This window comes from Balaenoptera ricei, chromosome 17, assembly GCF_028023285.1.
Source record: "Balaenoptera ricei isolate mBalRic1 chromosome 17, mBalRic1.hap2, whole genome shotgun sequence".
NCBI classification, from domain to species: Eukaryota; Metazoa; Chordata; class Mammalia; order Artiodactyla; family Balaenopteridae; genus Balaenoptera; species Balaenoptera ricei.
Genome location: NC_082655.1, coordinates 80179459 through 80206687, shown reverse-complemented (window position 1 = coordinate 80206687; position 27229 = coordinate 80179459). Strand labels below are relative to the sequence as shown.

The following is a 27229-nucleotide window of genomic DNA, read 5'->3' as shown; positions in this document are numbered from 1 at the left end:
AACCTCAGCTACACAAAGAAATTGTACTTGTTCATGTATGTTCATCTCCTCTAGACCTAGAATGAATGCAGCAAGGTGGGAGACCTACATACCTGTTGTTCAGCAATCAAAGATGTTCGCACATTCTGCATTTCTTCGTTTTTTCTTTTCTCCTGCTCTTCAAGTTGTTCTAGAAACTTAGCTTTTTCTTTCTGGAGCTTTTCTTGAAGTTCAGCGACTAGGCTTGAAGAATCTTCTTTGGTAGATTCAATGGTATGACTTTATAAATTAAATACAGCATTAATTTTTTCAAAATTACACAGAACACAACATTGTAAATCAACTATACTTCAATAACATTTTTTTTAAAAGTAACCAAATGTATTTTAAGTACAATGTAAAGTCACTGAAGCATTTTGTCTAGAAAGAACGACATACAGTGAATTTAGATTTTTAAAGGACTGTTGTAAGGATCCTGGGTCAGAACACTGGGGCATGTCTGCATGAGAGGTTTCGGCAGACACAGGACGCTAAGTAATGAGAACCCTGTAGGAGTGCAACCGTGCGCCCACATCGCGTGGCGTGCACGGGCGGAAAGCACCTTCCTTCCTAGGTGCCCTGCTCCTGTGCGCTGCCCAGTGCACCGAGGGGAGTGCTGTTTCTGTTTCAGGGTCAGTGCTGTGCGAGGACGAGGCAGGAAGGAGAGGACAGCTCAGGCACAAGGACGTTCAGACACTCCTGGCTCTGTAAACACACGGTCATCCCCAACACCCAGGATAAGTACCCGTGACATCAGCACAGGGTACTTGCTGACCCACAAGGTGAACACTTCGGCAGTAAAAACAAAGAAAGGGGAGCTTATGGGGCTTCCCTGGTGGCGCAGTGGCCAAGAATCCGCCTGCCAGTGCAGGGGACACGGGTTCGATCCCTGGTCTGGGAAGATCCCACCTGCCGCGGAGCAACTATGCCCGTACGCCACAACTACTGAGCCTGCGTGCCACAACTACTGAGCCTGAGTGCCACAACGACTGAAGCCCGTGCGCCTAGAGTCTATGCTCCGCAACAAGAGAAGCCACCACAATGAGAAGCCCGCGCACCACAAGGAAGAGTAGTCCCCGCTCGCCGCAACTAGAGAAAGCCCACGTGCAGCAACTAGAGAAAGCCCACACGCAGCAACAAAGACCCAACGCAGCCAAAAAAAAAAAAAAAAAAAGAGCTTATAACACAAAGAATGATCAAGAACCATGCTGTGCTGGGCCAGGGCTTCTTGTGGCTTTATGGTCAGCCCTCCTTATCCCTGGATTCCACATCCACAGATTCAACCAACCACAAGTTGAAAGTATCCCAGAAAGTTCCAGAGAGCAAAATTTGAATTTGCCTGAGGGCTGGCAACTATTTACACAGCATCTGCATTGTGTTAGGTATTACAGGTAATCTAGAGATGATCTGAAGCGTACAGGAGGCTATATGCAAACACCACACCACTCTATACAAGTTGACTTGAGCTTCGGCGGGTTTTGGTATTCGGGGGAGGTTCTGGAACCAATCCCCATGACATCGAGGGACTGTATTATTAGTCTGACCAAAAGTACATACTGTGTCACACTGTTGGAGGCTCCCATTAGAAGATGCTCCAGATTACCATCAGCCATATCATTCAGCTTTAGTTTGCAGGACTCGAAGGCCCCAAACGGCTCTGACCTCAGGGGGAATTAACCCTAGCAATCCAGCAGTAAGTAATAGCTGAATATTTTACATAGTTTTTTTAACAGCATCACTGGCTGGCTTCCTTTGGGGGATTAGGAGCCATGTGTGTGTTGTGTGGGGAGAAGACATAAAAAAGGGTTACAGTATCTCACAATTTAGTTAAAGGTGTTTCTCATCCAGCGGTGCTACCATGGAAATCTAAGAAATTTATCAATAAAGGCTGCCCTCCCCCAAAAGAGAAACTTACATAACCCTATCTTTCCATGTATTAATTTAAAACCTTAAAAAGGCCTTGAACTTAAACCTCAAGGAAGCAAGGTGTATCTGTCACCAGCTGGGAACGTCATCCCATCACACGGAACCTGAAACAGAGCAGCTCTGGTTCCCCCACATCCATGAGCCAGTGTGTGCGAGCAAAGCTGTCACACCCAGTGCTCCTAGTAACTAGGAGACCCGCCCTGAACACACACCAGAGTGGCCTCTCCCCCATCAGCGACTGCATTAGATTTGGGCCTAGTAACCGAGTAGTTTATCGTGGGTTTTTTAAAACTCTTCTGAGATGACAGAATAAGAGACTGGAAACGACACCCTACGCCAGTGTTCCCGTCCCCAGGCAGAACCACAGCAACTGCTCCTGGACACACGGCTACGAGCAGCCCGGCAGGCAGGCTTCCCGACACATGCAAACCACACACGCGTGTCCTGCACGCACGTTCCGTGTGCACGGGCTGTGAGAAAGCCCTTGCCCTCAACTCTCAAAATGATCTATACTACTGACTTCACTTTTCCCAGTTACATGGGGGAAAGGTACCCACTTTTAATTTTGCATTTCCTTAACCCCAAGTAGACGGAGCAGCTATTCGCATCCTGGCTGTCTCTCTGTCTTCTCGGATCTGTCGATTCACATCCTCTGCCCATTTTTCTCATGGATTGTTGGCCCTTTTCTCGCTGATCTGTGGGACCTCTCTGACATTACAGACATAATTAATACTCCCACTTACATCTCGCCAACGTTCCTCCCAGGCAGGTGGCCTCTCAACGCTGCTGCTGGCAGACGCACAACCGGCCGGGTGGGGGCGGCTGGGAGAGGAGCTGGGAGAGGAGCTGGGAGAGGAGCTGGGAGAGGAGAGGAGCTGGGAGAGGAGCTGGGAGAGGAGAGGAGCTGGGAGAGGAGCTGGGAGAGGAGCTGGGAGAGGAGCTGGGAGAGGAGAGGAGCTGGGAGAGGAGCTGGGAGAGGAGCTGGGAGAGGAGCTGGGAGAGGAGAGGAGCTGGGAGAGGAGCTGGGAGAGGAGAGGAGCTGGGAGAGGAGCTGGGAGAGGAGCTGGGAGAGGAGAGGAGCTGGGAGAGGAGCTGGGAGAGGAGAGGAGCTGGGAGAGGAGCTGGGAGAGGCGCTGGGAGAGGAGCTGGGAGAGGAGAGGAGCTGGGAGAGGCGCTGGGAGAGGAGCTGGGAGAGGAGCTGGGAGAGGAGCTGGGAGAGGAGAGGAGCTGGGAGAGGAGCTGGGAGAGGAGCTGGGAGAGGAGAGGAGCTGGGAGAGGAGCTGGGAGAGGAGAGGAGCTGGGAGAGGAGCTGGGAGAGGAGCTGGGAGAGGCGCTGGGAGAGGAGCTGGGAGAGGAGAGGAGCTGGGAGAGGCGCTGGGAGAGGAGCTGGGAGAGGAGCTGGGAGAGGAGCTGGGAGAGGAGAGGAGCTGGGAGAGGAGCTGGGAGAGGAGAGGAGCTGGGAGAGGAGCTGGGAGAGGAGCTGGGAGAGGAGAGGAGCTGGGAGAGGAGCTGGGAGAGGAGAGGAGCTGGGAGAGGAGCTGGGAGAGGAGCTGGGAGAGGCGCTGGGAGAGGAGCTGGGAGAGGAGAGGAGCTGGGAGAGGCGCTGGGAGAGGAGCTGGGAGAGGAGCTGGGAGAGGAGCTGGCGGGGTGACTCCCTCCCCTTCGAGGGTTTCCTCTGTGCGACAGCAGCCGAGCACGACACCATCCAGAATCCCCCTCCCAGGGAGCTCTGGTGTCAAGTTTGGCAACAAAAAGTTACCTGCGTAAAGGAGTGCCGAAGAGTCTATCGCTCCAGGGGGGCTGGGACCAGACGGGAGGGCAATAAGGTTCACAAGGGGTTTCCAGGCGAACTCCCTAGGTTGACGTCTCCGTAGACAACTGGCAGGAACCTCCAAAGAATCTGTAACGGTTTCCTGATGAGCCACCAGCTTTGTACTTCAGGGGACTGTGAACCTACCAATCCCCAGTCCCTCAGCAGCAACGCTTACCCTTCACTCCGCCAGCCCTCCCCAAATTCATACAAGTTCTAAACCTAGTATTAAACTCTTCATTCTTGGAATACTTAAAAGAGGGTCTATTTTTCTAAGCTCATACCAGACAGACACAAATACGACCCTAGGGGAAAAAACCATCAAGACAGGAACCTGGAACCGATTCTCTGATCTGCTCCAACCTGAAGGCAGTAACCACCTCGGCGCCAGGGCAATGGGCGCTCTGGCGGACCGGGCCCCCCACTGCAGAACCGGACAGCTGTGTCTTCCGGGAGCGAGAGTCTGGAGACATCCAGCGGAGCCCCCAGGGCCCACCAAGCTCCCTGCCCCCTTATCTGGAGAGATCAGGACCACCTTCCTGAGGTCCCTTCTCAGTTAAGCTGACCTTTCTTCTCGACAACCTCGCCCACCATTTCACTACTTCCCGACCCAGCGCGGCTTTCAATCCCCAGATCCCAGAGGAGCTAAAAATCTAACCAAGGAGAAAATACAACTGCAAGATTTTCTTCATTTATTTTGGCAGAATCATAGGAAATATGTACAGGGATGGATCCAATGAGAGTCAGAACAGGAAGAATCAGGCCAAAATTTGCGTGGATGTAAAGACCAGAGATTCTAGATTCAATATTAGCTATTATCAGTTTGCTATGGTGATTGCCTGAAACCTGGACCTAACGGGTAAACCACGGCCTGCAGGCCAGATCCGGCCTGTGACCTGTTGAGTTTCACCGGAGCACAGCCATGCCTGTTCATTCATCTCTCTCACTCCTCTTGATACAACAGCGAAGCTAAATAGCTCAGAGACCACTTAGCCCACAAAGCCTAGAATACTGAAAAGGAAGCCTTTACAGAAACTGCCAGCTGGTTCTCTACACCAGTGACTCTCAAAGGGTGGTCCACAGAACCCCAGAGGTAACTAAAACACTCGTCAAGGGATCACTAAGGTCAAAACTACTCACACGATGACGCCAGGATGCTATCTGTCTTTTACTCCCTGCTGGCGTCGCACAGATGATAAAACTGTTGACACCTTACTGGAGAGACAGTAGCACCAACTATACCCTCAATGACTGTATCCTGCACTTCAAGGCACTCCAAGTGAAGGCACGTTGATTTTGGAATATCCTTGATGCAGTAAAATTATTAATATTACTGGATCCTGACCACTGAGCCTACGTCTTTTAATCCTCTGTGTGACAAAATGAGGAGCACCTACGAAGCCCTTCTGCATCACAAGGCACGTCTGTCTCATGGAAAAGCACCTGCACGGCTGTTCTGTGTGCGCCAAAGGAGCGCCTTCTTTCATGGTGCACTACTTCTATTTGAAAAATGACAAGCTTTGGTTATTGAGACTTGCGTTTTTGACAGATGTTTTCTCAAAAAATGATCAACATTACTTCAATGAATAAGTGACATAATTTGTTACCACTGACAAAATGTGACTCTTTAAAAAGAAACTAAAATCTTGGGATTTATTGTATACCCCCCGGTAGGGCCCAGAGAATGCTCCTTCACCAAGGCTTTCAGAAACCCCACCCCAAAGGCTCTGCAGGGCACCTGGAGGACAGGGAGAGTGGCGGGACAAGCCAGTAAGATTCAACGAGCTTCACGGGCAGGACAGGTTCTGGAGGGGAGAGGCCGACCAGCACCACTTAACCAGACGCAGGACGTGGTGCCCTCACCGGCAGCAGAGCCAGAGCAGCCAAAAGTCTGACCCAGAAAAACCTCCGGCAGTGCCTGTCACTAGGGATCTAACAGAATGGGCCGATAAAGGCTTATTAAACTGATTTTTAAAAAACCCAGTAGCTGGCGTTCAGAGATCTAACTTCCAGCGAATCGCCATCTCTCACCCAATTCCAAGACCTAAGTCAGTCACCAACTACAATGCCAAAATTTGATACTGAGTTTTCTTTCTAACCTTCAAAGAGACCCACGGCCATTTTCCAGGCTGAGTGTGTATTCAAGAAAGGTAATTAATCAACTTTTGAGGGAATACTGAGCACTGGCTCTCACGTGACTCTAATGCCGCTGTGGTCCACCAGGACACCACTGACAACCATACACGAGAGACACGTCCTTCCATCCAGGATCTGAAATGGAACAGATGTAAAAGCAACTGTTGGCAAATCACTGCTGGTCCCCCTACTGATGGAACGAGGACCATTATGGCAGAAAGAGCCAGGTAAAATCCCTAAAACATAGAGGAGATTTCTACCACAATCTTGCTCAACTTAAGTATGCGTCCTGTCAAAAACATATAAAAACAAGCAATGGGTTATCATAATTTAATCAGGTAGTAACTCCAATAAAACTGCTATTTCATACATAACCTCTTTACCGGAGCAAATTAACAAGACCACTACTACTACCTAACATGTAGTTACTGATTCGGTGATTTCTTCCCCCTTTATTCTTATTAGTACAGACCAGGGATAAACAAACTTTTCTTTGTAAAGACAAATACTGAATAGTATAAATGTTACTCAGACAATCTCTGTCACAGCTACTCAACTGTGCCGAAAGCAGCCACAGGCCACAGTTAGAGAAATGGCCTCTCTGTGAGCCAATACAGCTGTGTTTACAAAGCCAGGCTGTGGGCTGGATCCCGGGTAGAGACCACAGGAAGCAGTGTGATTTCACCAACAGGGACCGCAATCGACTCGGTCTTATCCAGGATTAGATCAACTCTCCGGTCCTCTGTTAAAATCTAGTTGGCAGGGATACTGATCTTCCTGCTATTCCTCAAGAAATCACACTAATCCAACCCATTTATGGCAATATGCTCCTCAGGCCTGGTAAACAGGAATTAGCCACTACTTGAGCTACCAGGGCAAGACACGTGAGTGCCGGTGGGATGAGCAACAAGGGCCGTGGAAGCCCACAAGCCTGCCAGCACAGCGAGATTTCTAAGTGCCCAGCGGTCCAGGCCCGCGAGACGTCCGCCCGAGGCGCGGCTGAGGGTCCCGAAGGCTGCGGGCAGCACCCCGGACGCTCGGCTTCCCCTGGACACCTGCCCCGCCTCCGGCTGTGTGTGAGCCCCTGCAACACGTGCCAGCTGCCCTGCGAGGACGCCCGCCCGGGGCAGGACCGGCCAGCGGAGTATCAGAGAGAGACCGTCGGTGGGGAAGGTGAACGAAGAGCCGCGCAGCCACTCCGGGGTGGCGGGAACGGCTCCAGGGAGGGGAGACGGGGCACAGAGGCCGCGTCGCGGGAGCCTGGCATCGGCGGGTCAGCGCGGGTGAGAGGACGCGGGAGCCGCGTGAGGACCGCGTGCTCGGTGCCGGGCGGCCCGCCGAGCTGCGCTCAGCCCCGGGCCGGAGCCTCCCCTGCGCCGGATCATTCCCGGAACCCCCTCCGCAACCGCGAATCTGCCACCGAGAAGGACGAGCGCGGAGTCTGGCAGAAGGGCAGCCGGGCCCGCTCCCCGTCGCCCAGGAACACAGTCCCGGGCTGCGCCGCACCCCAAGCCCATCGCTGGGCCCCGCGGGCGTCTGTCCTCCTGCTGTGTCACCGGGGCCCTCCTGGCCTGCTGCGGTGACCGCCCGGACCGCGGCGTCCCCCAGGCTCTGAGAAGGTTCGTGTAGGGCCCGGCCCGTCCCTCTAAGCGCCCGCCACCCCTCCAGAACACACACAGGCTTTCTGCCTTCAAAACAGACGCCGAGGGTTCACACCCTGTGCTCCAGGGTACGAACACCACACAGAGGACAGTCCCCAAGCTCTGAGAAGGTTCGTGTAGGGCCAGGCCAGCCCCTCTAAGCGCCCACCACCCCTCCAGAACACACACAGGCTTTCTGCCTTCAAAACAGACGCCGAGGGTTCACACCCTGTGCTCCAGGGTACGAACACCACACAGAGGACAGTCCCCAAGCTCTGAGAAGGTTCGTGTAGGGCCAGGCCAGCCCCTCTAAGCGCCCACCACCCCTCCAGAACACACACAGGCTTTCTGCCTTCAAAACAGACGCCGAGGGTTCACACCCTGTGCTCCAGGGTATGAACACCACACAGCGGACAGTCGATCACAGGAGACGGTGTAAAAGTCGCTTGAACCTCTGGCCGGAGGTTAAAATAGCCAATGCAAATATACCTATACATATGTTCCCTTGGACAAATTAACGATAGAACCAACTGATAATGTTCTAGAAATTGTTTATTAGGCCACAAACGCCTTCAATGAATTTTAACGCGTGGAAATGCGGAAGCCCACTTTCTCTCAGCCAAGGCAGTAACGTCCGGCAGCAACAATAACAACAACGCAAAAACCCTCACCACTGTATAAACCCAGCATTTAACATTATCTTTTGAATCACAGAGGAAATAACTGAAATCGTAATATCAACAAAATAACCACCAGAAAGCTATACAGCACCAACCTAGAAGTTACTAACTACGGCTCTTTTATACATACATACATACAGTATTTTAAAAGAATGAAAATAAGTAACTTTCAAATGAAGAATTTAGGGAAAGAACTACAAATAAACCAAAAGGAAATTTATAACTTAAAAAAGGAATAAGAAGATCCCCAAAACATAGGAAATTTTCAAAAATTCCTCTCAAAATCCAAAATACGAATCCATTTTTAAAAGCCATCCTAATGGATTCACGTAGCCTGTTAATTTTTTTTAGATGTCTGTGAGAAACGCTACTTTAAAAAGTACGTTTTTACTTCATAAAGTATCTCACTGTTACCTTCACCTCAGGTAAATGAGTAAATCAAGGTACTGGGATTACACTCACAATTAAAATCTCCATCACTGAGACTTTAATTTTATGATTGTAGACTAAAGTTCATTCTTACCTTTTTGCTATTTGACTCTCAAGATGTTTAATTTTTTCTAACAACTCCTTCTCAACAGCTTCTCTTTCCAAGTTCATTTCTTTACGGGCAGTCTCGATAGCTGCCTCTTTTTCACAATTAAGCCTCTGAATCAGCTGTTCTCGGTCCTGTTCGTGCCTCGTGACACATTCCTCTTTGTCTTTTTCAAGTTTCTGGAAAATAGCTTCATATTTCTCTTCTTGCTGGGTGATTTTCTCATCTTTTTGTTTCTCAAGAGCACTCAATTCTGAGTCCAGTTTACTCTGCAGTTCAGCCAATTCTTCTTTCAGGCCTTTTTCTACTTCAGATGCTTGGTGATGCAATGATGTCACTTTGTTTAATTCGGCTCTAAGCATATCAGATTCTTCTTCATGTCTACTAATTAACTCTGAAATGCACTGATCTTTTTCAATTGTCATTAAAGTTCTTAGTTCGGCCAAGCCCACCTGATAATTTTCATTATCATCTTGAATCTTTTGGTTTAGTTTACTTATCTCTGTTCTCAAATGTTCTGTCTCTTGCTCAGCGAGAGATTTTAAGGTCTCCTTCTGCTGGGCTCTGCTTTCTTCCAGCAAAATTTTTATTTCGTCCGTTTCTGCTTCCTTCAGGGCAAGTTCAACCTCTAACTTACATCTCATGTCCGACAAATCAGAAACCTTGAGTTTTAATTCCTGGAGCTGCTGTTCTTTTTCCTGGATGGCTGTGGCATGAGAATCTTGCATCTGCTCGATTCTTTGTTGATTTTCCTTTTCTAATTTCTCCAAACAGACCTCGTGGCCGGTCATGACCTTCTTGAGCTCCTGAGTGTGCCTGACCTGCAGAGTGTCCTCTAAGTCCTTCAGATGGCCCTGCTCCAGGCACTGGAGCTCCGCCCTCAACAGCTGGAGCTTCTCATCGTTCTCCACGCGGAGCTTCTTTAAGTCTTCCAGCACGGTCTCTCGTGACTGCTTCAGTTCTTCAATCTCACAGTGTTGCGTGTGCATTATACTTTCCATCTCTAACAACTTCTGATCCTTTTCCTTCTGCAGGCAGATGACAGCTTCTTTCTCACGTTTAACCAAAGCAAATTCGTTATCTTTATTTTGTAAAACCTCCTCAAGGCACACCAAGTCTCCTTTCAGCTTCGTGATTTTGTTTTCATTTTCTTCACTCTCTTTTACTAGCGCCGCAAGTTTGCCCTCATATTCACTTTTTAAAGACTGTAGTTCTTTTTGGTGTCTTTCATTTAGCGTTATTTCCAAAGAGCATTTTACTTTTTCAATAATGTTTCTTATTTCTACCGCTGTACACTTTAAAGAATTTGAGAAGTCACACTGTTCCTTCTGCACAAACGTTCGGAAGTGGCAAAGGTCCTCCTTTATGGTTTGTACACTGAGGTGCGAGTCGTGGGCAGTGACACGGCACTTCTCCAACTGGACGCTGAGAGACGCGTGGTGGCCCGAGTGCTCCTGACCTCGGGCACTCGTGTCCTGCATTCGCCTGCTGTCGATGGCATTGATGACTGAGGAGTAAAGGGATTCCACCATCATCTCTGGACTCTGTGGGTCACTGACAGGATTGGGAGATGACAAGTTTTCCTCTATGACAAACTCATTCACTGCAGACATGAAATCTGACTCAGGACTTTCTGCTAATGAATCCAAGTCTAGCGAGGCCTGGTGAAGACTCTGTCCTATGCTTGGGTGGGGGATAGTTTCAAAATCAAACGTATGTGCATCAATGCTATCCGGAGACAACTCCTCTAAGGGACAGACTGCAGGACACAAGGGGCCCCGCACGGTGAGCGGAGGGGGTGTTCTGGGTGAGGTAGTAGCTGTGATTCCTGTCGTGCTTTCTATCCGGGGTGAGGAAGCCGCCTGTGGGGAGGTCTGACTCGCGGACGCCTGGAAAAGAGAGGGACAGGCTTACAGAGCTGCAGCGACACGGGCATTTACGCTAACGGGGAGAACCACTGCAAAGAACGGGATTTGCCTTTTGTTCACTCAGTAGGTCTGTAATGGTCTGTGACATTTCATCCAAACTTTGTGCTGCTTTTACCAAATTATGTAGAGCAAGTACATGCTGGTGTAGAGGGTCAAAGTCACAAAGTAAGGGCACCCTGAAACAGAGCACAATCAAATTAGATTTCTAATTTCTCAATGAAAAATGGATAACTGCAACCAAATACTATAATCTATGTCAAAAGCAACTCACCATCCTCTTTCAATCAATACCAGGAATAGTTTAAGCAGACTAAGACATATCACTAAAGGCGGGGGAAGGGGAGGGTGGGACGAATCGGGAGATCAGGATGGACATATATACACTACCGTGTGTAAAACAGATAGCTAGTGGGAACCTGCTGTAGAGCACAGGGAGCTCAGCTCAGTGCTCTGTGGTGACCTAGAGGGGTGGGAGGTCCAAGAGGGAGGGGATATAGGTATACATATGGCTGATTCACTTCACTGTACAACAGAAACTAACACACCATTGTAAAGCAATTATACTCCAATTAAAAAAAAAAATATATATATATATATAAAATAAATAAAGTGATAAATCAGAAATCTCTCACAGTATGCAACAACATCAGAGCACTACCAGAAAAGAATTAACTTCATGTAAGGCATTAATTTCCTCCTACTTTATCTTCTTCATTTTCTGATCTTTTTTTCCGGATCATTTTTATACTCCCCAGAGACTCCCCAAAGCAGCCATGGAGGAGCCAGTTACCAGGACGTCCTCCTCTACTCCGGCGTCTCCTAGAGGTGCTGCTGCTCTTCCCACAGCTCCTGAACACCGGAATCACCACAAGGCAGTAACTGAAGCTAGAAACATGAACTGTATGTACCTGAGGAATGGCTGAACTTCGGAAGGACAAAGTGATTGCAGAAACTGTAAATCTTTTAATGAAATATCTGGAAGTTCACAGTCAAACTTTCGAGGCTTCTGTGTCTATATTAAAAAAATAATAATTTACCAAAAAATATACAGTATAATTTTGTAACTGATTTCTTAGTATAATGAAATTCAATAACAAACAAAAATGCTTCAAATGATCTACTCACACCTAAGAAACAGAATAAAATAATAAAATGCAAATGCAGGACTATTCAGTGAGGATGGGGAGACCACTTTTCTGAGTCTGAAATAACAGGGACGTGCAAGCTGTTGGTGATCAACTGCCGTGCTCACTCCCCACTTCTCTGTTCTCAGCATCTTTTCACGGGAATTCTGGTATTCCCGCCAGCATTAAAGGAACCCAACTGTCTCGCTATTACACAGGCTATTCCCAAGTTTCTACCTGACCGACAGCACAGTCGTGAGGACAGCCCCAGCCCTCTGTATCTATTCCTGTCACCTACTAGTGTGCTATGTTGTTTTAATGCAGTAAAGATCGTTTTTTCTTACGCAAAACTTTCTCCTTGCCCTTTTCTTCACCTTTTCATTCATTTGTATTTTCCAAAATACAAAGTCTTAGTCAATTTCAGATTCATAAAAAAATTATCTACCATTTCTTTATAAATATTGCCAAGAAATGCACCTTGTAGGATAACTCCAATGGTCTCAGTCATCACTTATGCAGATTTAGAGATGTCAGGACACCCTTCATTAAGCAGGGTTCCTACATAAAGGAGTGTGGGAAATCCTGCCTATTATGACGCTCATTCATAGATACACAAAAACACATACATTTAAAGCCCTAAGGAATCCTGCAGTACAAACACATGTTTAACAGTTAAGCAGTGTGTCTGAGGAGAAAACAACAAACCTACAGCATTTCCAAAACTTCTTTGATCACGGAATCATTTTCTTCATGTAATAAAATAAGTGGTCCCCAGACCACTCTGGTTTAGAAATACAGCAACCTTATTTTTCATGGTTTCAATGAAGGTGACCTGATGGGTCACCCTATTCTGATTTGTGCAACATGAATGAAGGGAAGGGAAGGGGAGGGGAGGGGAGGGAAAGGGCGGCAGGGACAGGAGGGGCGGAGACAGATAAAGTGAGGGGGAGAATCTGTTCCCACCCATCTCGACAGTGCAATAGGACTTCATCGTCCCATGCAGTGAAGACTCCTGACCAAAAACTATGAGTTCATCTTAAAGCCAAAAACATTTTGATAAAAAATTTCTGTTTCTGATAAATATCTCTACTTCTGAAAGAAAGGTCTGAACACACACAGGATTTAGTCATATTAGAAAATAAATTACATACACAAAAGGATGGGGGCCAGGAGTCCAATCCCCTAAACAGACGATTTCTTAAAAAGGACTTCCCTGTGTAAAGAAATTAACAATATGGTTACTTTACAACTCAGGCTATATATAATGCTATTCATATCTCTGAAATAAAAACAGCATTTTTTTCTTAAAAAGTATAAGTTATTAATAAAGAACACTTACTAAATAATTTCCCAAAGGATTCCCTTTTTGACTTTTCAGCCTCATATAATCGCTTTCCGTCTTTGACTAAAGCACCAGCCCACTAAGAAAAGGAGAGCCTCTGTTAGTGTCACATACCAAGTCACTGAGGCTCAGGCACAATCAAAGTACAATCCAACCTGCATACCTCCCTGTAGTGTTTTATGAACATTTTTCTCCTGACAACCTCAACAGCAGCTAAGCAGTACATCTGAGGAACTGTACTCAGAGCTTCAACGATCTTGACTCTCTCTAAGAGCTCTATAACGAGGCGGAGCAAAGCCTGCAACTTCTCTCCATCCTGATCAGCATGAAGCATCACAAAGCAACACCACCTACAGAAAGAAATCAAGACACACAAACTCTGTAAAAATCATCCAAGCCCATGTTAATCAACCAGTGAAGTATGTCAACATGGTGATAAGATTATGCCATCACTCGGGAGAAATAAAAAAAAAATCAACTCTCAACATCCCGAATTAGATACCCTAGAATCACTTACTTCAGTCTGACATGAAGGTTATTTGCTAGTTCTTGTTTGGCAGTGGTGCACTTCTGTTTAATATCCAACAGTTTTCTATGATTTTGCAACATAATCATCAACTGATTTGCATGACTCAGGCACAAATCAGGTAACACAGACGCATCCTTCAAGTTTTCAGCTCTCATCTGATTAGCTAAAAATCCCTTTGGGAGAAAATATTTTAAAGGATATTAACTTTCATGAAAACCATGAGCGTTCACTTAAGAGGAAAAGCTTTACATTAGACATGAACTGTTCTACTTTCAAATAAGATTTTAAAATCTCCTACTTTTCTGAGTGTAGTAGGTATGTCCATAGCAAAAGATTCAGAGTTCTTAAGAAATTTATGCTCATCTAATTCTGTTCCCTTTTCGTGCTAGAAAAAAAAAATGAGACCCAGGAAGCTAAAGCAACATATCCAAGGACACAGCAGGCAAATCAGAACTAGAACCTATGACTGTAAACTCCTGCTACACCACAGTTCAGTCAGAGCACGGGTAAATAAAAACAGGGGCACTGACTTTAAGCCCCGTGAAAACTAACAACAGATTTAATCTAATCAATGATATTCAACAGCATATTATACACTTCCCCCAATAAAAATCAATCAATCGACTTTGCACTACTCACTGAAAAGTCATTCCTTCCTCCGGTGTTTCTGGGCTATTATATACTTTGTTCCACTGATCTGTGATCATTATCTTTAGAACAATGACTTCTACAGTATATTTTATTGTTTCATAGGAAAAGTAATTACCACACTTTTTTCTTAGCTATCCTTATTTATTTTCACAGGTGAACCTTGCATCTTTTTGTTAGGCAGGGATTGTTTTTAGGCTATAGATTAATTCAGACAGATGTGCCAAAGCCAAGAGCAAACACTTAAAAAAAAAAAAAGTCCAAAGACATCTTGATGAGACATCTTGCTGAGAATTTCACTGTATTTACAGGTTTCTTCCCTACTCTACTCACTAGTTACCATGTTATAGAAGTTTTAGGATCTGCACACCCATCTCGCTGTCATACTTGCTACTATAGATAATTATCCTTGTAGGGCTCAACCACACAGCCAACAAAGGACAGCAAGTGTGTCTTCTTACTTTCTGGTAGTTCTCTCTCTCTTTTCTGTTTCAGGTTTTTTTTCTAAATATCATGAAAATATTTAAGTTTAAATGATGTGTGTTAAAAAAAAGTCGAGATGATTCAATATCTGAAAATAAGATAATTTTAGTAATTATTTTATATCTTATTTTTCTTCCAATATGCTGCGTGCTTAACTGTGGCTATGCTTTTTCTGTAATTTAATCTATTTTTAAAAAGTAACTTACTGCTTTATTCTCCTTTAATAAAATCTTAATAGGTTTTCAATTGCTTTTTACTGAATCCAAGAAAAATATGGCATCAATCCACAATTCAAGAAGTACAAGCCCAATGCAGGAGAAATACAAAGAAAGCCACACCTCACCATCTCACAGTCAAACTGCTAAAACCCAAACCAAAGGCAAAGAGCTACAAGTAAATCAGTAACAGCCTAGAATTCTCTATTAAGAAAAAATATCCTTCAGAAACAAAGGATTTTCAAACGACAAAACCTGAATTTGCCCCTGGAAGGAAATACTAAAGGATATTTTAACGCATGATAGACTTTAATACATCAAGGATGTATGTACTCCTTAAAAGGAATACAGCTAATACATTAAAAAGACAATATACTATGACCACGTTGAGCTTATTCCAAGAATCCAAGGATGGTCCAAGATTAGAAGTAGAACGTACCTTTCTTAATCTGATAAAGGGTTTCTATTAAAACAAGGAGGAAAAAAACCTACTACGAACACTGTAATGGTGAAATGTTGATCATTTTCTACAGATCAGGAATTAACCAAGGACACCCAGTATCACATCCATCTCAGCACTGCACTGGGAGGGCGCCACTCGGTGCAAACACAAGATAAAGAAACTCAGTTCACAGAAAGGGGGCCGGATCCAAAATCAAGAGCCAGAAAAAGAGAATCTGGTAATTACAAGATGCACTCAGTTAGTGAACTATGAAAACGCTATACATATTTTAAACATGTTTAAAAAGAACACAGCAAGGCTCCATCTACACACTTTACCACCTACCCCCCCGATACCGCACGTCCTCAGCCGCGCAGGCGAAATAAAACACGCGTACACATTGAAACGACCACTCTGATGTTCTAATGAAAGAACACATTTAGAGGAAAAACGGTGGCAGGGAAAGTGGAACCAGAAAAGCGTGTGTGAGCGTCGAGGTTAGAAGAGCGACCTCTTCTGGCTCCAGGCTGCTTCCACAGAGTGCTCTCGCCAGGGAAGCGGGCACACAAAGCAGTCCAGAGTCACAGCCAGTCACCAGGGGAAAACTCCCCACGATTCCACCACCTTCTTCTGGTCATCGACCTAACCTGGCAGCAGGGCTCCTAGAACACTGCATTAAACTAGACCTACATTTTCTGAGGTTCCCCGTTTTCCCCGAGGAGGGAGCAGAGGTTGCTCGGGGGTCGAGCACGGGGCCGTCAGCATGCGCAGGTCTCCCCTGCCACGCACAGCGTCTCCGGGCCACCTCCCGGCTGTCACCCTCCGCAGCCTCAGCTCACGTGGTGTTCTCAAACCTGAACGTGAAGAACTGGCCTCCTTCTTTACTACGTGGAACCAGTAATACCGCGTTAACAGTATTCATGGGTGAGGTGAAAACACGGCGCACGGCAAACTGACAGTGCACGTAAAAGATGTGTCTAGAAAACCGCAAATTCCTTTTCCTGAGAGAAGTCTGCGATAAGCACCTGAGCGAGTTCTTTCTGCTCGTTGACGAGTCGGCCGCAGCTGGCGATCATCTGGTCCAGGGCGTACAGCCGGTCCTCCAGCCCCTTGATGGCCTTCATGTTCTGATTATCGAGATTGGCAATAGTCTGACGGCATTCTGCTATAAAGGGTCGGATGATCCGTGGATCAAGCTGAACGACAAGGAAACACGTGCGAATGAAATTTTCAGCCAAGAGCTTAAAATGTATTTCACACTATTTTGATACACAGCTTTAATGAAAAACAGTAATAGTGAAAAATATAGAAAAGCAAAAGCACGAGAAATCAAGGTTATATTTCCACAAGAAGGTCAAGAACAGGGTAATTATGGTGTTAAAAAAACACAATTATTACTGATTATATTGGGATACATAAGTAGGAATCTAGTTCTAGGCATTACACTTTTTTAAAATTAATTAATTTATTTATTTTTGGCTGTGTTGGGTCTTCGTTGCTGCGCGCAGGCTTTCTCTAGTTGCAGCGAGCGGGGGCTACTCTTTGCTGCGGTGCATGGGCTTCTCATTGAGGTGGCTTCTCTTGTTGTGGAGCACGGGCTCTAGGCATGTGGGCTTCAGTAGTTGTGGCACGTGGGCTCAGTAGTTGTGGCTCGTGGGCTCTAGAGCACAGGCTCAGTAATTGTGGCGCACAGGTTTAGTTGCTCCGCGGCATGTGGGATCTTCCTGGACCAGGGCTCGAACTTGTGTCCCCTGCACTGGCAGGCGGATTCTTAACCACTGCGCCACCAGGGAAGCCCCATTACACCTTTCAATTCAAGCCACAATTCATTCAATTCTCGATATCCCACCGAAAATGTTATTTTCAAGGTCTTATGAAGTGGAGCAGAATTAATAACGAAAACACATTCTTCGGTCATTACCTGTCTGATCAATCAACTTCCTCCTAAAACATAGCAACACCTTCAAACCTCTCTCCCTCCTGGAGAGACCTTTATTTTCAGTCTGTAGCTCCTCAAGGAAGCTGCTTGATCAACTACACTCTCTTACTCGGCAATCTCTCCTGTTCCCGGGCTTTAATTCTCCAAGATTTCTGGAATTTAGGTAATTCAAGGAACCCCCAAAATTCTCTCCACCCTGCTCCACTTTCCCTCGGAAGAACACTGCACGCTGGCGTCTTCGGTGCACTGGCTTCCTGCGGGGCTCACAGCGTAGCCCACCTACCCATGGGAGGGAGACCACCCCCTCGCAGCTTCGGGCGTCCTCTCCGCTGGGTCTGGCTCCTCTTCCATCTCCTCCATAAACAGGCGAGATCCCGGAGGACTCTGGGCTATGGCCCATCCTTACTGTTTCTTACAGGATTTCGAAGGAGGTAACTCCCAACGCCTGTTCAACCCTTCATCCTTCTCACAAATGTTCAGCCTGGGTTTCTGCCTGCCCGCTCACACCTCCACGTGGACATCAGCCACGATTACTAAGCTGTCCTCTGCTGAAATCCCGAAATGGCTCCCTCGGCCCACAGACACGTCCCAAAAGCACAGAACACTGAACTGCAGACAAATGCTGTGTTTCTCTAGCTTCATCTTTGTTCACACGGATTATCCTGCCAGCTGCTGAAGCCCACCTCAGCCTCCCTGCAAGGGACCTAGTCAAACGCCACCTCCTTCACGTCTCCCCTGATCACCACAATCAAAGGGACTGTAAATTACTCATTTTACGTACAGTGTTAGGCTCACAGACAACACACGAAAGCAGTTAAAAATGAACTATTCTACTGTTATCAAGAATTCAGTGTAGTCAGTAAGAAGCTGCATTTCTAACATCACAAAAAAGTTAACACAGCCATTATTTAACACGGGCAGCACCTGCTTCGCACAATATTAACTAAAACTTGTGCATATGTGAACATTTCCTCATTTCCATGGTGAGTCCAATGTGCACACATTTCCAATCCAAAGTATTGACTAGTTATAAATTATGAGGGTGATAAAAGGCTAAAAAAGATGACTAAAATAATTCAAAATTTCAACTTGGGCCAAATTACAGCTATACATAAAACACAGCAGTGATTTAAGGAAGAAAAAACAAACTCCAAACCATGGCTCCAGGTTCTAATGTTTCTGTATCTCATAATTCACTCAGAGTACAACACAACTACACAGACAAGCATGGAAGAATATTTTAAGATTCTCTGAATTCTGCAGGTATAAATTATTGTGAATTTTCGTTATTAAGCCAGAAAAGGATCATTGTTTCTTCTCTCTTGTCATATAAAGTGAATAAAACTTATGGCTTCGCTAGATTTCATTTAAACATGCAAACACAAAGCCAACTGCAAGCCCTTGAAAAAAGTGGTTCTCGTGGCCTAGAGCCCTGTTCTCTGATTCATGTGGAATTATAAAAAATGACGCTTCAATCACCCTATCACAATCATGTGGTTGATTTTCCACAATCACAGATGGAATTTTTAGGCTACTAAAATGTCAACAGTTTGAATAGGAACGCTAGTTTTCATTCATTTTTGGCAGTAATCTTTGCACAATATATTCCATGCTTCCCCGCCCTGGCAAATGTCTTAATTGAAGCGTTCTTTGACAACAAATAATAAATGGCCAAAATGAAAGAAATGCCTGAAGGATGTCGTCAAGGAAGTGGGTGTACTGAAAGAATTGAGAATAAACTTTCGAATGCGTTCCATTTTTACTGTCCAATAACTTAAACCAGAAAAAACGGTGCTATTTTCCAAGCATCCCGGACAGTGTGCTGCCTTTCCCCCAATAACCAACCAAAGATTAATAAGTCTCTTTTCCAACTGAGTCAAAAGTTTACCTTTGAGAAAAGTTTAAGTATTCTGCCCATCATCTTTAGACAACAGCAGCCTTCAAAATATTGTTTCATATGGTCTGCATCACTGACGCATGTGCCTCAGCAACTTCCTCTCAGGCCTCAAAGATTTTCTATCCACTTACTGATCAGATCTGAAGAGGTTTATTCCAGATTTATTCCCCAGGTTTAAAAGTTTTTATAAGTGTACTTGGGGGAGAACTTAATCCAAAACACAAGTCACTATAGTTACAAACTAAAACTAAAAACACAATGTCTAGGTTTTGAATTTTAAAATATCTCAGGCAGGGCTTCCCTGGTGGCGCAGTGGTTGAGAGTCTGCCTGCCAATGCAGGGGACACGGGTTCGAGCCCTGGTCTGGGAAGATCCCGCATGCCGCGGAGCAACTAGGCCCGTGAGCCACAATTACTGAGCCTGCGCGTCTGGAGCCTGTGCTCCGCAACAGGAGAGGCCGCGATAATGGGAGGCCTGCGCACCGCGATGAAGAGTGGCCCCCACTTGCCGCAACTGGAGAAAGCCCTCGCACAGGGGCGAAGACCCAACACAGCCATAAATAAATAAATAAATAAATTAATTAAACTTTAAAAAAAAAAAAAAAAAAAAATATCTCAGGCAGACACAGTATCTAAAATTACTTCTTTTAAACCTCAGAGACAAGTTCCCTGGGCGGGGGGGGGGGGGGGGGGGTGGCAGTGATGCAAAAGAGGCCCATGGGGGTTCTCCGGGAGGTGGAGAGGTTCAATGTATCTGCCTGTGGATGTTGGTTACTCCGTGAACTAACCACTCGAGACTTGTGTATTTCATCGAACGTCAATCATTCTCAGTGTAAAAAACTGTTATAGATAAAAACGAAATTATATCATTAATATTTTTCCCCCAAAAGCTTGAAAGTTCTACAGCATCTGTAAATGTGAACATATGAATTATTAAGTTAATGTAAGAAACAGCGATGGCCAAATATTATCATTTTACCGATTTACTTGTAGATTTACTCGTAGAGAATGCTCAGTACTCAAGGCGCAATAATGAAAACCAGCAAGACTGTTCAAGTTTTACCGAGCAGACCAAAGAGCCTAACTGTAGGGACAAATTAGAGGATAGGAGATATTAAAAAGTCCAAGTAATGTTACAGGATCAGGGGAAAAAAATTCAAAGTACCACCACCACCAAGACCATCCCCATTGGAGTGGACACCTCAAGGCTTGGCACTGCATACAGATTTTACCTATATTACTTCTAATAATCTTCCCAAATATACTATCAGTTCATAAATAAGGTTATGCATTAAATGATCTGCTTTGTCCAAAGTCTTAGATACGGTTATGAAGTTTTATTCCAAGGCTCATTATTTCCGCTGTAACATGGTACCACCCCCCCACTCCTCCCATTACGGTACAGAAAATATTTAGTACAGGTAACATAGTCTCAAGTGGCTAAATGACAAGAAAAATCAGAAGACTCTTACCCTGCTCATGGAGTCAAAGCACCTCCTGACCAGGGATTCCACGTCATTAGGCCTATCCTGCACGTTGATCCAGTCTAACAAAGAAACATTAAAAACGGGCAGGTCACCGTCTTTAGCATCTACTGCAGCTTCGTCCTGCTGGGCAGGACTTGGACAAGGTTCCCTCATTTCTTTTCCACTTTCAGCATCTGTGGTGTCTGGGGCTACATGTTCCACGGACTTGTGAAATGAGGTTAAGGAGGGTTTGTTCATTGTTGCAGGCATATCGGGAGAGAGCACCAGTTCAGTGGAGGTTTTCATCTCGACCTTTTCTGAGCCTTCACGTTCAGGCAAGGAATCCAGTCTTCCCAAACATTCCCTGTAACTATGTCTGGTTAGGCACTCCAACAGTGGAATCTTGGCCATGACTGAAACCGCAGTTCCTAAACTTAAAGTACAAAAGACCTGTCAGTAAAATAATGGGACTGCTCTAGTCAGAGGTTAGCATTTTGAAAGAAATAATATGTTATCATCACACACAGAAATCTCACCACCTCCCTGTTAACACTACATGCATCTAAGTAGTCCATGAGGTGTTCTTTAAAAGAAGACAGAGAGAAGGAGGATATCGTTCACACACTGAAACACCCTCTAAAGTAAAGATAGCAAGTTTACACTAGACATGTGGACACTTGGTTTTTAACAAACCTTAAGGTGTAAAAAATTGGAACTTATAAAAAAGATTTACCATAGAAAGTTTAATGTTCGATTAGCTTAAAGACAAAACATTTTTGATATATTGAAAGCAAAGCATAAAATTAACACTCTTATTAGAGATTAAGGTTAACTCTTGCATTCATCACTCCCTGAAAATAAACAGGTAGATAGATGTATGCTGTCAAAAAAAACATGGGGAAAAGATGAAATCTTGATGATGTGACTTCTGTAAAAACATATGTAAAATGATTCAGGCTCCTACATTAAATTAACATCTGAGAGAACTACCCACCCCCCCAAAAAACAGTTACTTGAAATTTCAGGTTATAAAAAATTTTAAATGCTCTTTCCAGTCTTCATTAATCATTCCTTCCTTCCCAAGATGCATCCCATTGTCCACTTAAGGCCAAAATGTTCTAAATATTCATACCACAAAATAGAGAAACTTGAATTAATAAAGTTCACTTGAAAGAAGAAAAAGAAAATGATACTTCCCTCCAACTCTAGTTAAATAAAAAGTTTAAGAAGAACCAAAAAAATGAATACAAAACACTGAAAGCACAAACACACACACAACAAAGGGCTACATTTGTGTGGAATTATTGCTGTATTTTTTTACATTCATTATAGCCCTTTTAAAAAAGAACCAGTGGGTATCAGATAGGCTTATATGCAAAGAACCAGAAAAACATCTAAATGAGAACCAGAACACAAAGGCTTTTTTCCATCTCAGCAAGCTTTCATCATATGGCAATATTTAAAAAGAAAAATAAAATTTTCCTTGACTGCCTAATGTTTGAAAACTTTTCCACTCCCATTAGATTGTTATTTCTGCATTTTGCTTTACTTTATTGTAAAACTGGTAGCAAGGCAAGAGACAAAGGTTCCTGGGTTTCTAAACGATTTCAAAAGTATTTTGAGTCTTTTACATAAAGAAAATACAAGAAAAAGAAACATGGCAGATCCATAAAACATATGGAGGATAAAACTGTCCATAATTTAAAAAATTTTACAGTCCATAAAAGTCATCATAAAAGTCTCAAAAACATGAACCTCAATTATAATAAATATATGGCCTACTAGAAACGAAATTACTGTTACTCAAACTACTGATAAACTGCAAAGGTATTTTAAACAAACATCTTATTATCCATTTTAATGGCAAACATACTGAGTAAGTTTTAACTTGATGTCCTCTACGGATTGCAGATAATTCGAATAAATACTTTCAAACTTGAAAAGCAGCTTTTGGTAGGAATTTGAACAATCCTCCAGATTGGCCATGATGGCAGCCCAGCCCTGGTGCTGAAGATGTTCGTCATGGACCAGACCTTCACAGAAAGAGCAAAGCTTCTTGGCAACTTCATACATTTCCTATGTTGGAAAAGAAGAAATAATCGGTAAAAGCAGGTAATGTTTGTGTGCACGTCTGCATATGTGTACTTACATACATGCATGGATGTGCTCTGAACTCATTTCAAAGGAAGCACTGTTACAGGAAAGTTTCAGTTTCTGGTTCCTGCTTGTTGCCGTGATAATGAGGAGGAACTCATTGCTCCTGGGAGTACATGCGGCTAGAGGTCCACGCAGGGCAACGCAGCAATAACCATCAAAAGTAAAACTGTGAACTTTCTATGGTGGAATACTACACGGCAATGAATACAAACCACTAATACATGAACGAGTCTCAGGAACGTAATGGTGAGTCCAAGAGGCCAGACAAAAAAGAAAACAAAACGTTTTAGGAGTCAGGATATTGGTTAACTTCATGGAAGAGAAATAACGGGTCCTGAAAGGGCGAAAGCATGACGTAGGGCTTTTGGGGTGACACCGTATTTTAAAATTTGTGTTCACTTTGTGAAACTGCACTAAAAATTATGAATGTATAATTGTGATATGTCCATTTTCAAATATGTTTATCAATAAACAACACTCTATTATTAAATTTACTAGCAGTAAAGACAACAGTCCAAGGTCACACAAGTAACTGGGAAATGTGACTCTGGAGACCACGCTCTGGATGGTTAAAAGACAGAGGCTCGGGACTTCCCTGGCGTCCAGTGGTTAGGACTCCACACTCCCACTGCTGGGGGCCCAGGTTTGATCCCTGGTGGGGGAACTAAGATCCCACAAACCCAGTGGCGCAGCAAAAAAAAACAGACAGAGCCTCTAATTGCTGACATGATGGACAGTTTGACTGTGGGTCTCTGTCTTGGTTAGAGTAGCTTTGGGTCAATGTTACAATCTGAGAGGTACATTCTTCCCTCCACTTCCCATTCTTCTTTCTCATCACTTTCTTAGCTACTCCTGGACACTGATCCTTCCAAGCAAACTTAACATCCATTTTATGTAAAACAAATAAAACAAATAAACAAAACAACCAAATTCCCCTCACCCCCCCAAAGCAAAAATGCTTCATCATAGCAATTAACTGTAACTAATTAAGCTAGTGAACAGATAGTAATCAGAATATGATCATGAACATTAAGAATATATCTTTTCATTTGATTATGTTTTATTGTTAATAAACTATGTTCCATTATAAAATAAAAATTTTTTTAAAGATTAAAAAAATAATAATTTTTTATGTTCTGGAACTTTACAGACTTTTGTTGTTGTTGCTATTGAGAATGCAATATGTTTCCCATTTCTATTCTAAAGTAGGGCCAATACAGAGAAATAGGAATGATGTTTATATATTTATGAAACACCCAATCAACCTTACAATTCCTTCCAGTGGGTTTTTATTAAATTCTCTCAAATTTCCCAAATATGCAATCATATCACCTAAAATGGATGTTTTTCGCTTCTTTTCCATTAACTTCACCACTTACTTACTTTTTTTATTTCAGTAAATTTCTCAGACGTTCCAAAAGAATACTGAACACGTTTATTCTGATTTATGCAAGTGACTCTAGCTTTTCACTTACTTGAAAGCTGATTATCTTTTTATATTTGGTCAAGTCTGTGTTACATTTATTTTGCTCCCTTCTAGGGCTATTTAATTTATTAGGAACAACTGCTGAATTTTAACACATGCCTCTTCCAGACAACATTAATATGACGTGCTGTGTTTTCTCCTGTAAAGTATTAGTGATTGAGGCAATTAATTATATTAATACATTTCCAAATATTGAACCATCCTTGCATCCCTATAACATCTGCTTTTTGCTATTAATATATTAGTCTTTTGATACTCTTCTGGGTTTTTATCTATAAAAAAAAAGTATATTCTATATTTTTAGGATTCAGAGAATTCAATCTAGTCCACAAGATCTTTTTGATTATGAGAGAAATGTATTAAAATCTCCCTTAAACAAATTTTTGTGGTGAAACACACGTAAATTTTACCGTTTTAACCCATCTTCAAGTGTATGGCTCAGTACCATGAACTCATTCACGTTGCTGGGCAACCATCACCACCACCCGTATCTCCAGGATTCTTTCATCATCCCCAACTGGAACTCTGCATCCATTAAACAATTAACTCAACATTCCCCTCACTCCTCAGCCCCTGGTAACATCTGTTCTCTAGTCTGTCTCTATGAATTTGACTATTCTAGAGACCTCATATAATTGGAATGATACGCTATTTGTCCTTTCGTGTCTGGCTTATTTCACTTAGTATACTGTCTTCAAGGTTCCACCATGTTGTAGCTCGTTCCACAAATTTCCTTCCTGTTGAAGGCGGAATGATATCCCACTGTACGAATATACTGCATTTTGTGTATCCATCCACTGGACATTTGAGCTGTTTCCACCATTTGCTATGAACACTGACGTACGTCATTATATTAGAAGTTCTCCTGGGATTAATATTGTTATATTTAGCCTGTGTTGATAGGCAAATACAGATGTGGCTTGCCTTTTTCATAAATTAAATCTTTTATTATCAATTTCACTTTTTTCTGTTTAATGCTTTTAACAACCACTATCTACTAGTTCCATGCATATCTTTCTTCTCATACTTTAGCAACCTGTTTTAGCAGTATTTCTTGTGATGGCATAGTTGTTTTGTTTTGATCATACCATAAACTTTCTTTTAATAAGAGAAAAGTTGGCTAATTAATAACCAAATACTAGACTATATTAATCTCACTATTTTATGTTTAGTATTCACTTTATTATTTCTATTATATCCTATCCAGATTTTTGCTAGTTTAAGGAACTCCATTCCTAGCTCTTCTCTGCTACTATTTATACCCCCTTCTCTTTCCTACTTGACTTAATCCATGCCTGGATGAAACCTTTACAATTCTTTAACTTGTCACCTGGCATCACTAGATACTGCAAAGACTGTTTACTGCTACACTAATCCTCTCTCTCATTTCATCTGTTTGATTTTTAAATCTTTTTATCAAGTTTTATTTGTTCTTTTGATTTCTTACTCTAATCACTTAACAATTATACATCCTATTTGGTTAGCCTATAATTTTTATATCTAATATTACACTTTTCTATTAGCATGTAGTATCTATATTTTTCAATTAAATCAAAACTATTGCTTTTTAAGTGGCATGCAACTGTGTAACCTATCTTTATTTGTTTTATTAATTTATTTATAGACCAATAATCAGAAATCTGAAGGACTCTATTACATAAATTCAGTTTACAGAGTTTGTCTTTTTAAAAATAATTTTGCTTTCTAAAAATCATTTCCAGACTCTTTAATGTTTATTAAGCATATTCCAGAAAGATGGGGTTATTCTCTTTGTACGTTGTATCCTGTGTGAAAAATGGTATAGTTTCACAAATGTATGTACTACATTAAAACAACCTGCTGATATTTCTTTAAAAACGCAAATATTACTACTTAATAGTTTATTTCATTATTTTTATAAAAGGTAAGTACTCTTTTTCAGTTGATTCTAAAAGATAACATTTTTTTTTTATGTCTGAAAGCAAAATGTGTCCCACTACTGATAGCTTATAGCCAGTGTTACAGTAAAGTACCAGCAAGTCAAAAACAAACACAAAAAAACAAAAACAAAACATGAACCAAATGACTGGGAAGCAGCGCATGGGGACTGCAGGCAGCAACACAAGAGGTGCGTATTAGGAGGAAACCGGGCGCCCCTCCAGGACCTAAGTATGGATATGAGAGAAACAGTTGCAATCTTAAGAGTTCTTTAAGCTCTCTGTGCCTATGTCTGCCTACTCAAACACAGGTAGTGCACTGATCAAAGCAATGCCCTAAAGTCATTATCTGCACACCATCATCTAGGAAAGAGTAAACAAACCATATTTAAGACAGTTGTTCTACTCTAAGATCTTGTAACTGTTTGCAAACATAGGATGACTAACAAAGCACACGCCTGAAATCTAAAAACCAGACAAAGTAATCACAAAATATTTTTTCAAAGTTTGTTATTTTTCATGATTTTGGCATGCTTCTTCTATAATTTAGACTACTCTGCTATTTAGATTTGAATGCTTTTTTAAAATTTTTTAATAAATTTATTTATTTTTTATTTATTAATTTTTGGCTGCATTGTGTCTTTGTTGCTGCACGGGCTTTCTCTAGTTGCGGCGAGCAGGGGCTACTCTTCGTTGCGTGCGTGGGCTTCTCACTGCGGTGGCTTCTCTTGTTGCGGAGCATGGGCTCTAGGCACATGGGCTTCAGTAGTTGTGGCGCATGGGCTTAGCTGCTCCGTGGCATGTGGGATCTTCCCGGACCAGGGCTCAAACCCGTGTCCCTGGCGTTGGCAGGCGGATTCTTAACCACTGCGCCACCAGGGAAGCCCGAGATTTGAATGCTTTTAGAAGCAAT

General features: G+C 43.4%; 1 protein-coding gene across 4 annotated transcripts in view; it reads right to left on the bottom strand.

Moving 5' to 3' along the window:
• Positions 1-27229, bottom strand: part of RB1CC1 (RB1 inducible coiled-coil 1) — an 81249-nt gene that overhangs the window by 33197 nt on the left and 20823 nt on the right. For 3 of the 4 annotated variants that reach the window (XM_059902379.1, XM_059902380.1, XM_059902382.1), the window contains exons 5-15: positions 22631-22833; positions 20764-21190; positions 16482-16652; positions 13657-13841; positions 13303-13489; positions 13137-13218; positions 12949-13010; positions 11582-11685; positions 10723-10849; positions 8734-10634; positions 93-258 (exon numbers count right to left, since the gene is read on the bottom strand). In XM_059902379.1, the coding sequence (XP_059758362.1) occupies positions 93-258; positions 8734-10634; positions 10723-10849; positions 11582-11685; positions 12949-13010; positions 13137-13218; positions 13303-13489; positions 13657-13841; positions 16482-16652; positions 20764-21190; positions 22631-22833 (3615 nt within the window). Of the gene's footprint in view, positions 1-92; positions 259-3703; positions 3845-8733; positions 10635-10722; positions 10850-11581; positions 11686-12948; positions 13011-13136; positions 13219-13302; positions 13490-13656; positions 13842-16481; positions 16653-20763; positions 21191-22630; positions 22834-27229 lie in introns of those variants that run through there. The other variant, XR_009498570.1, reaches the window with a different exon arrangement.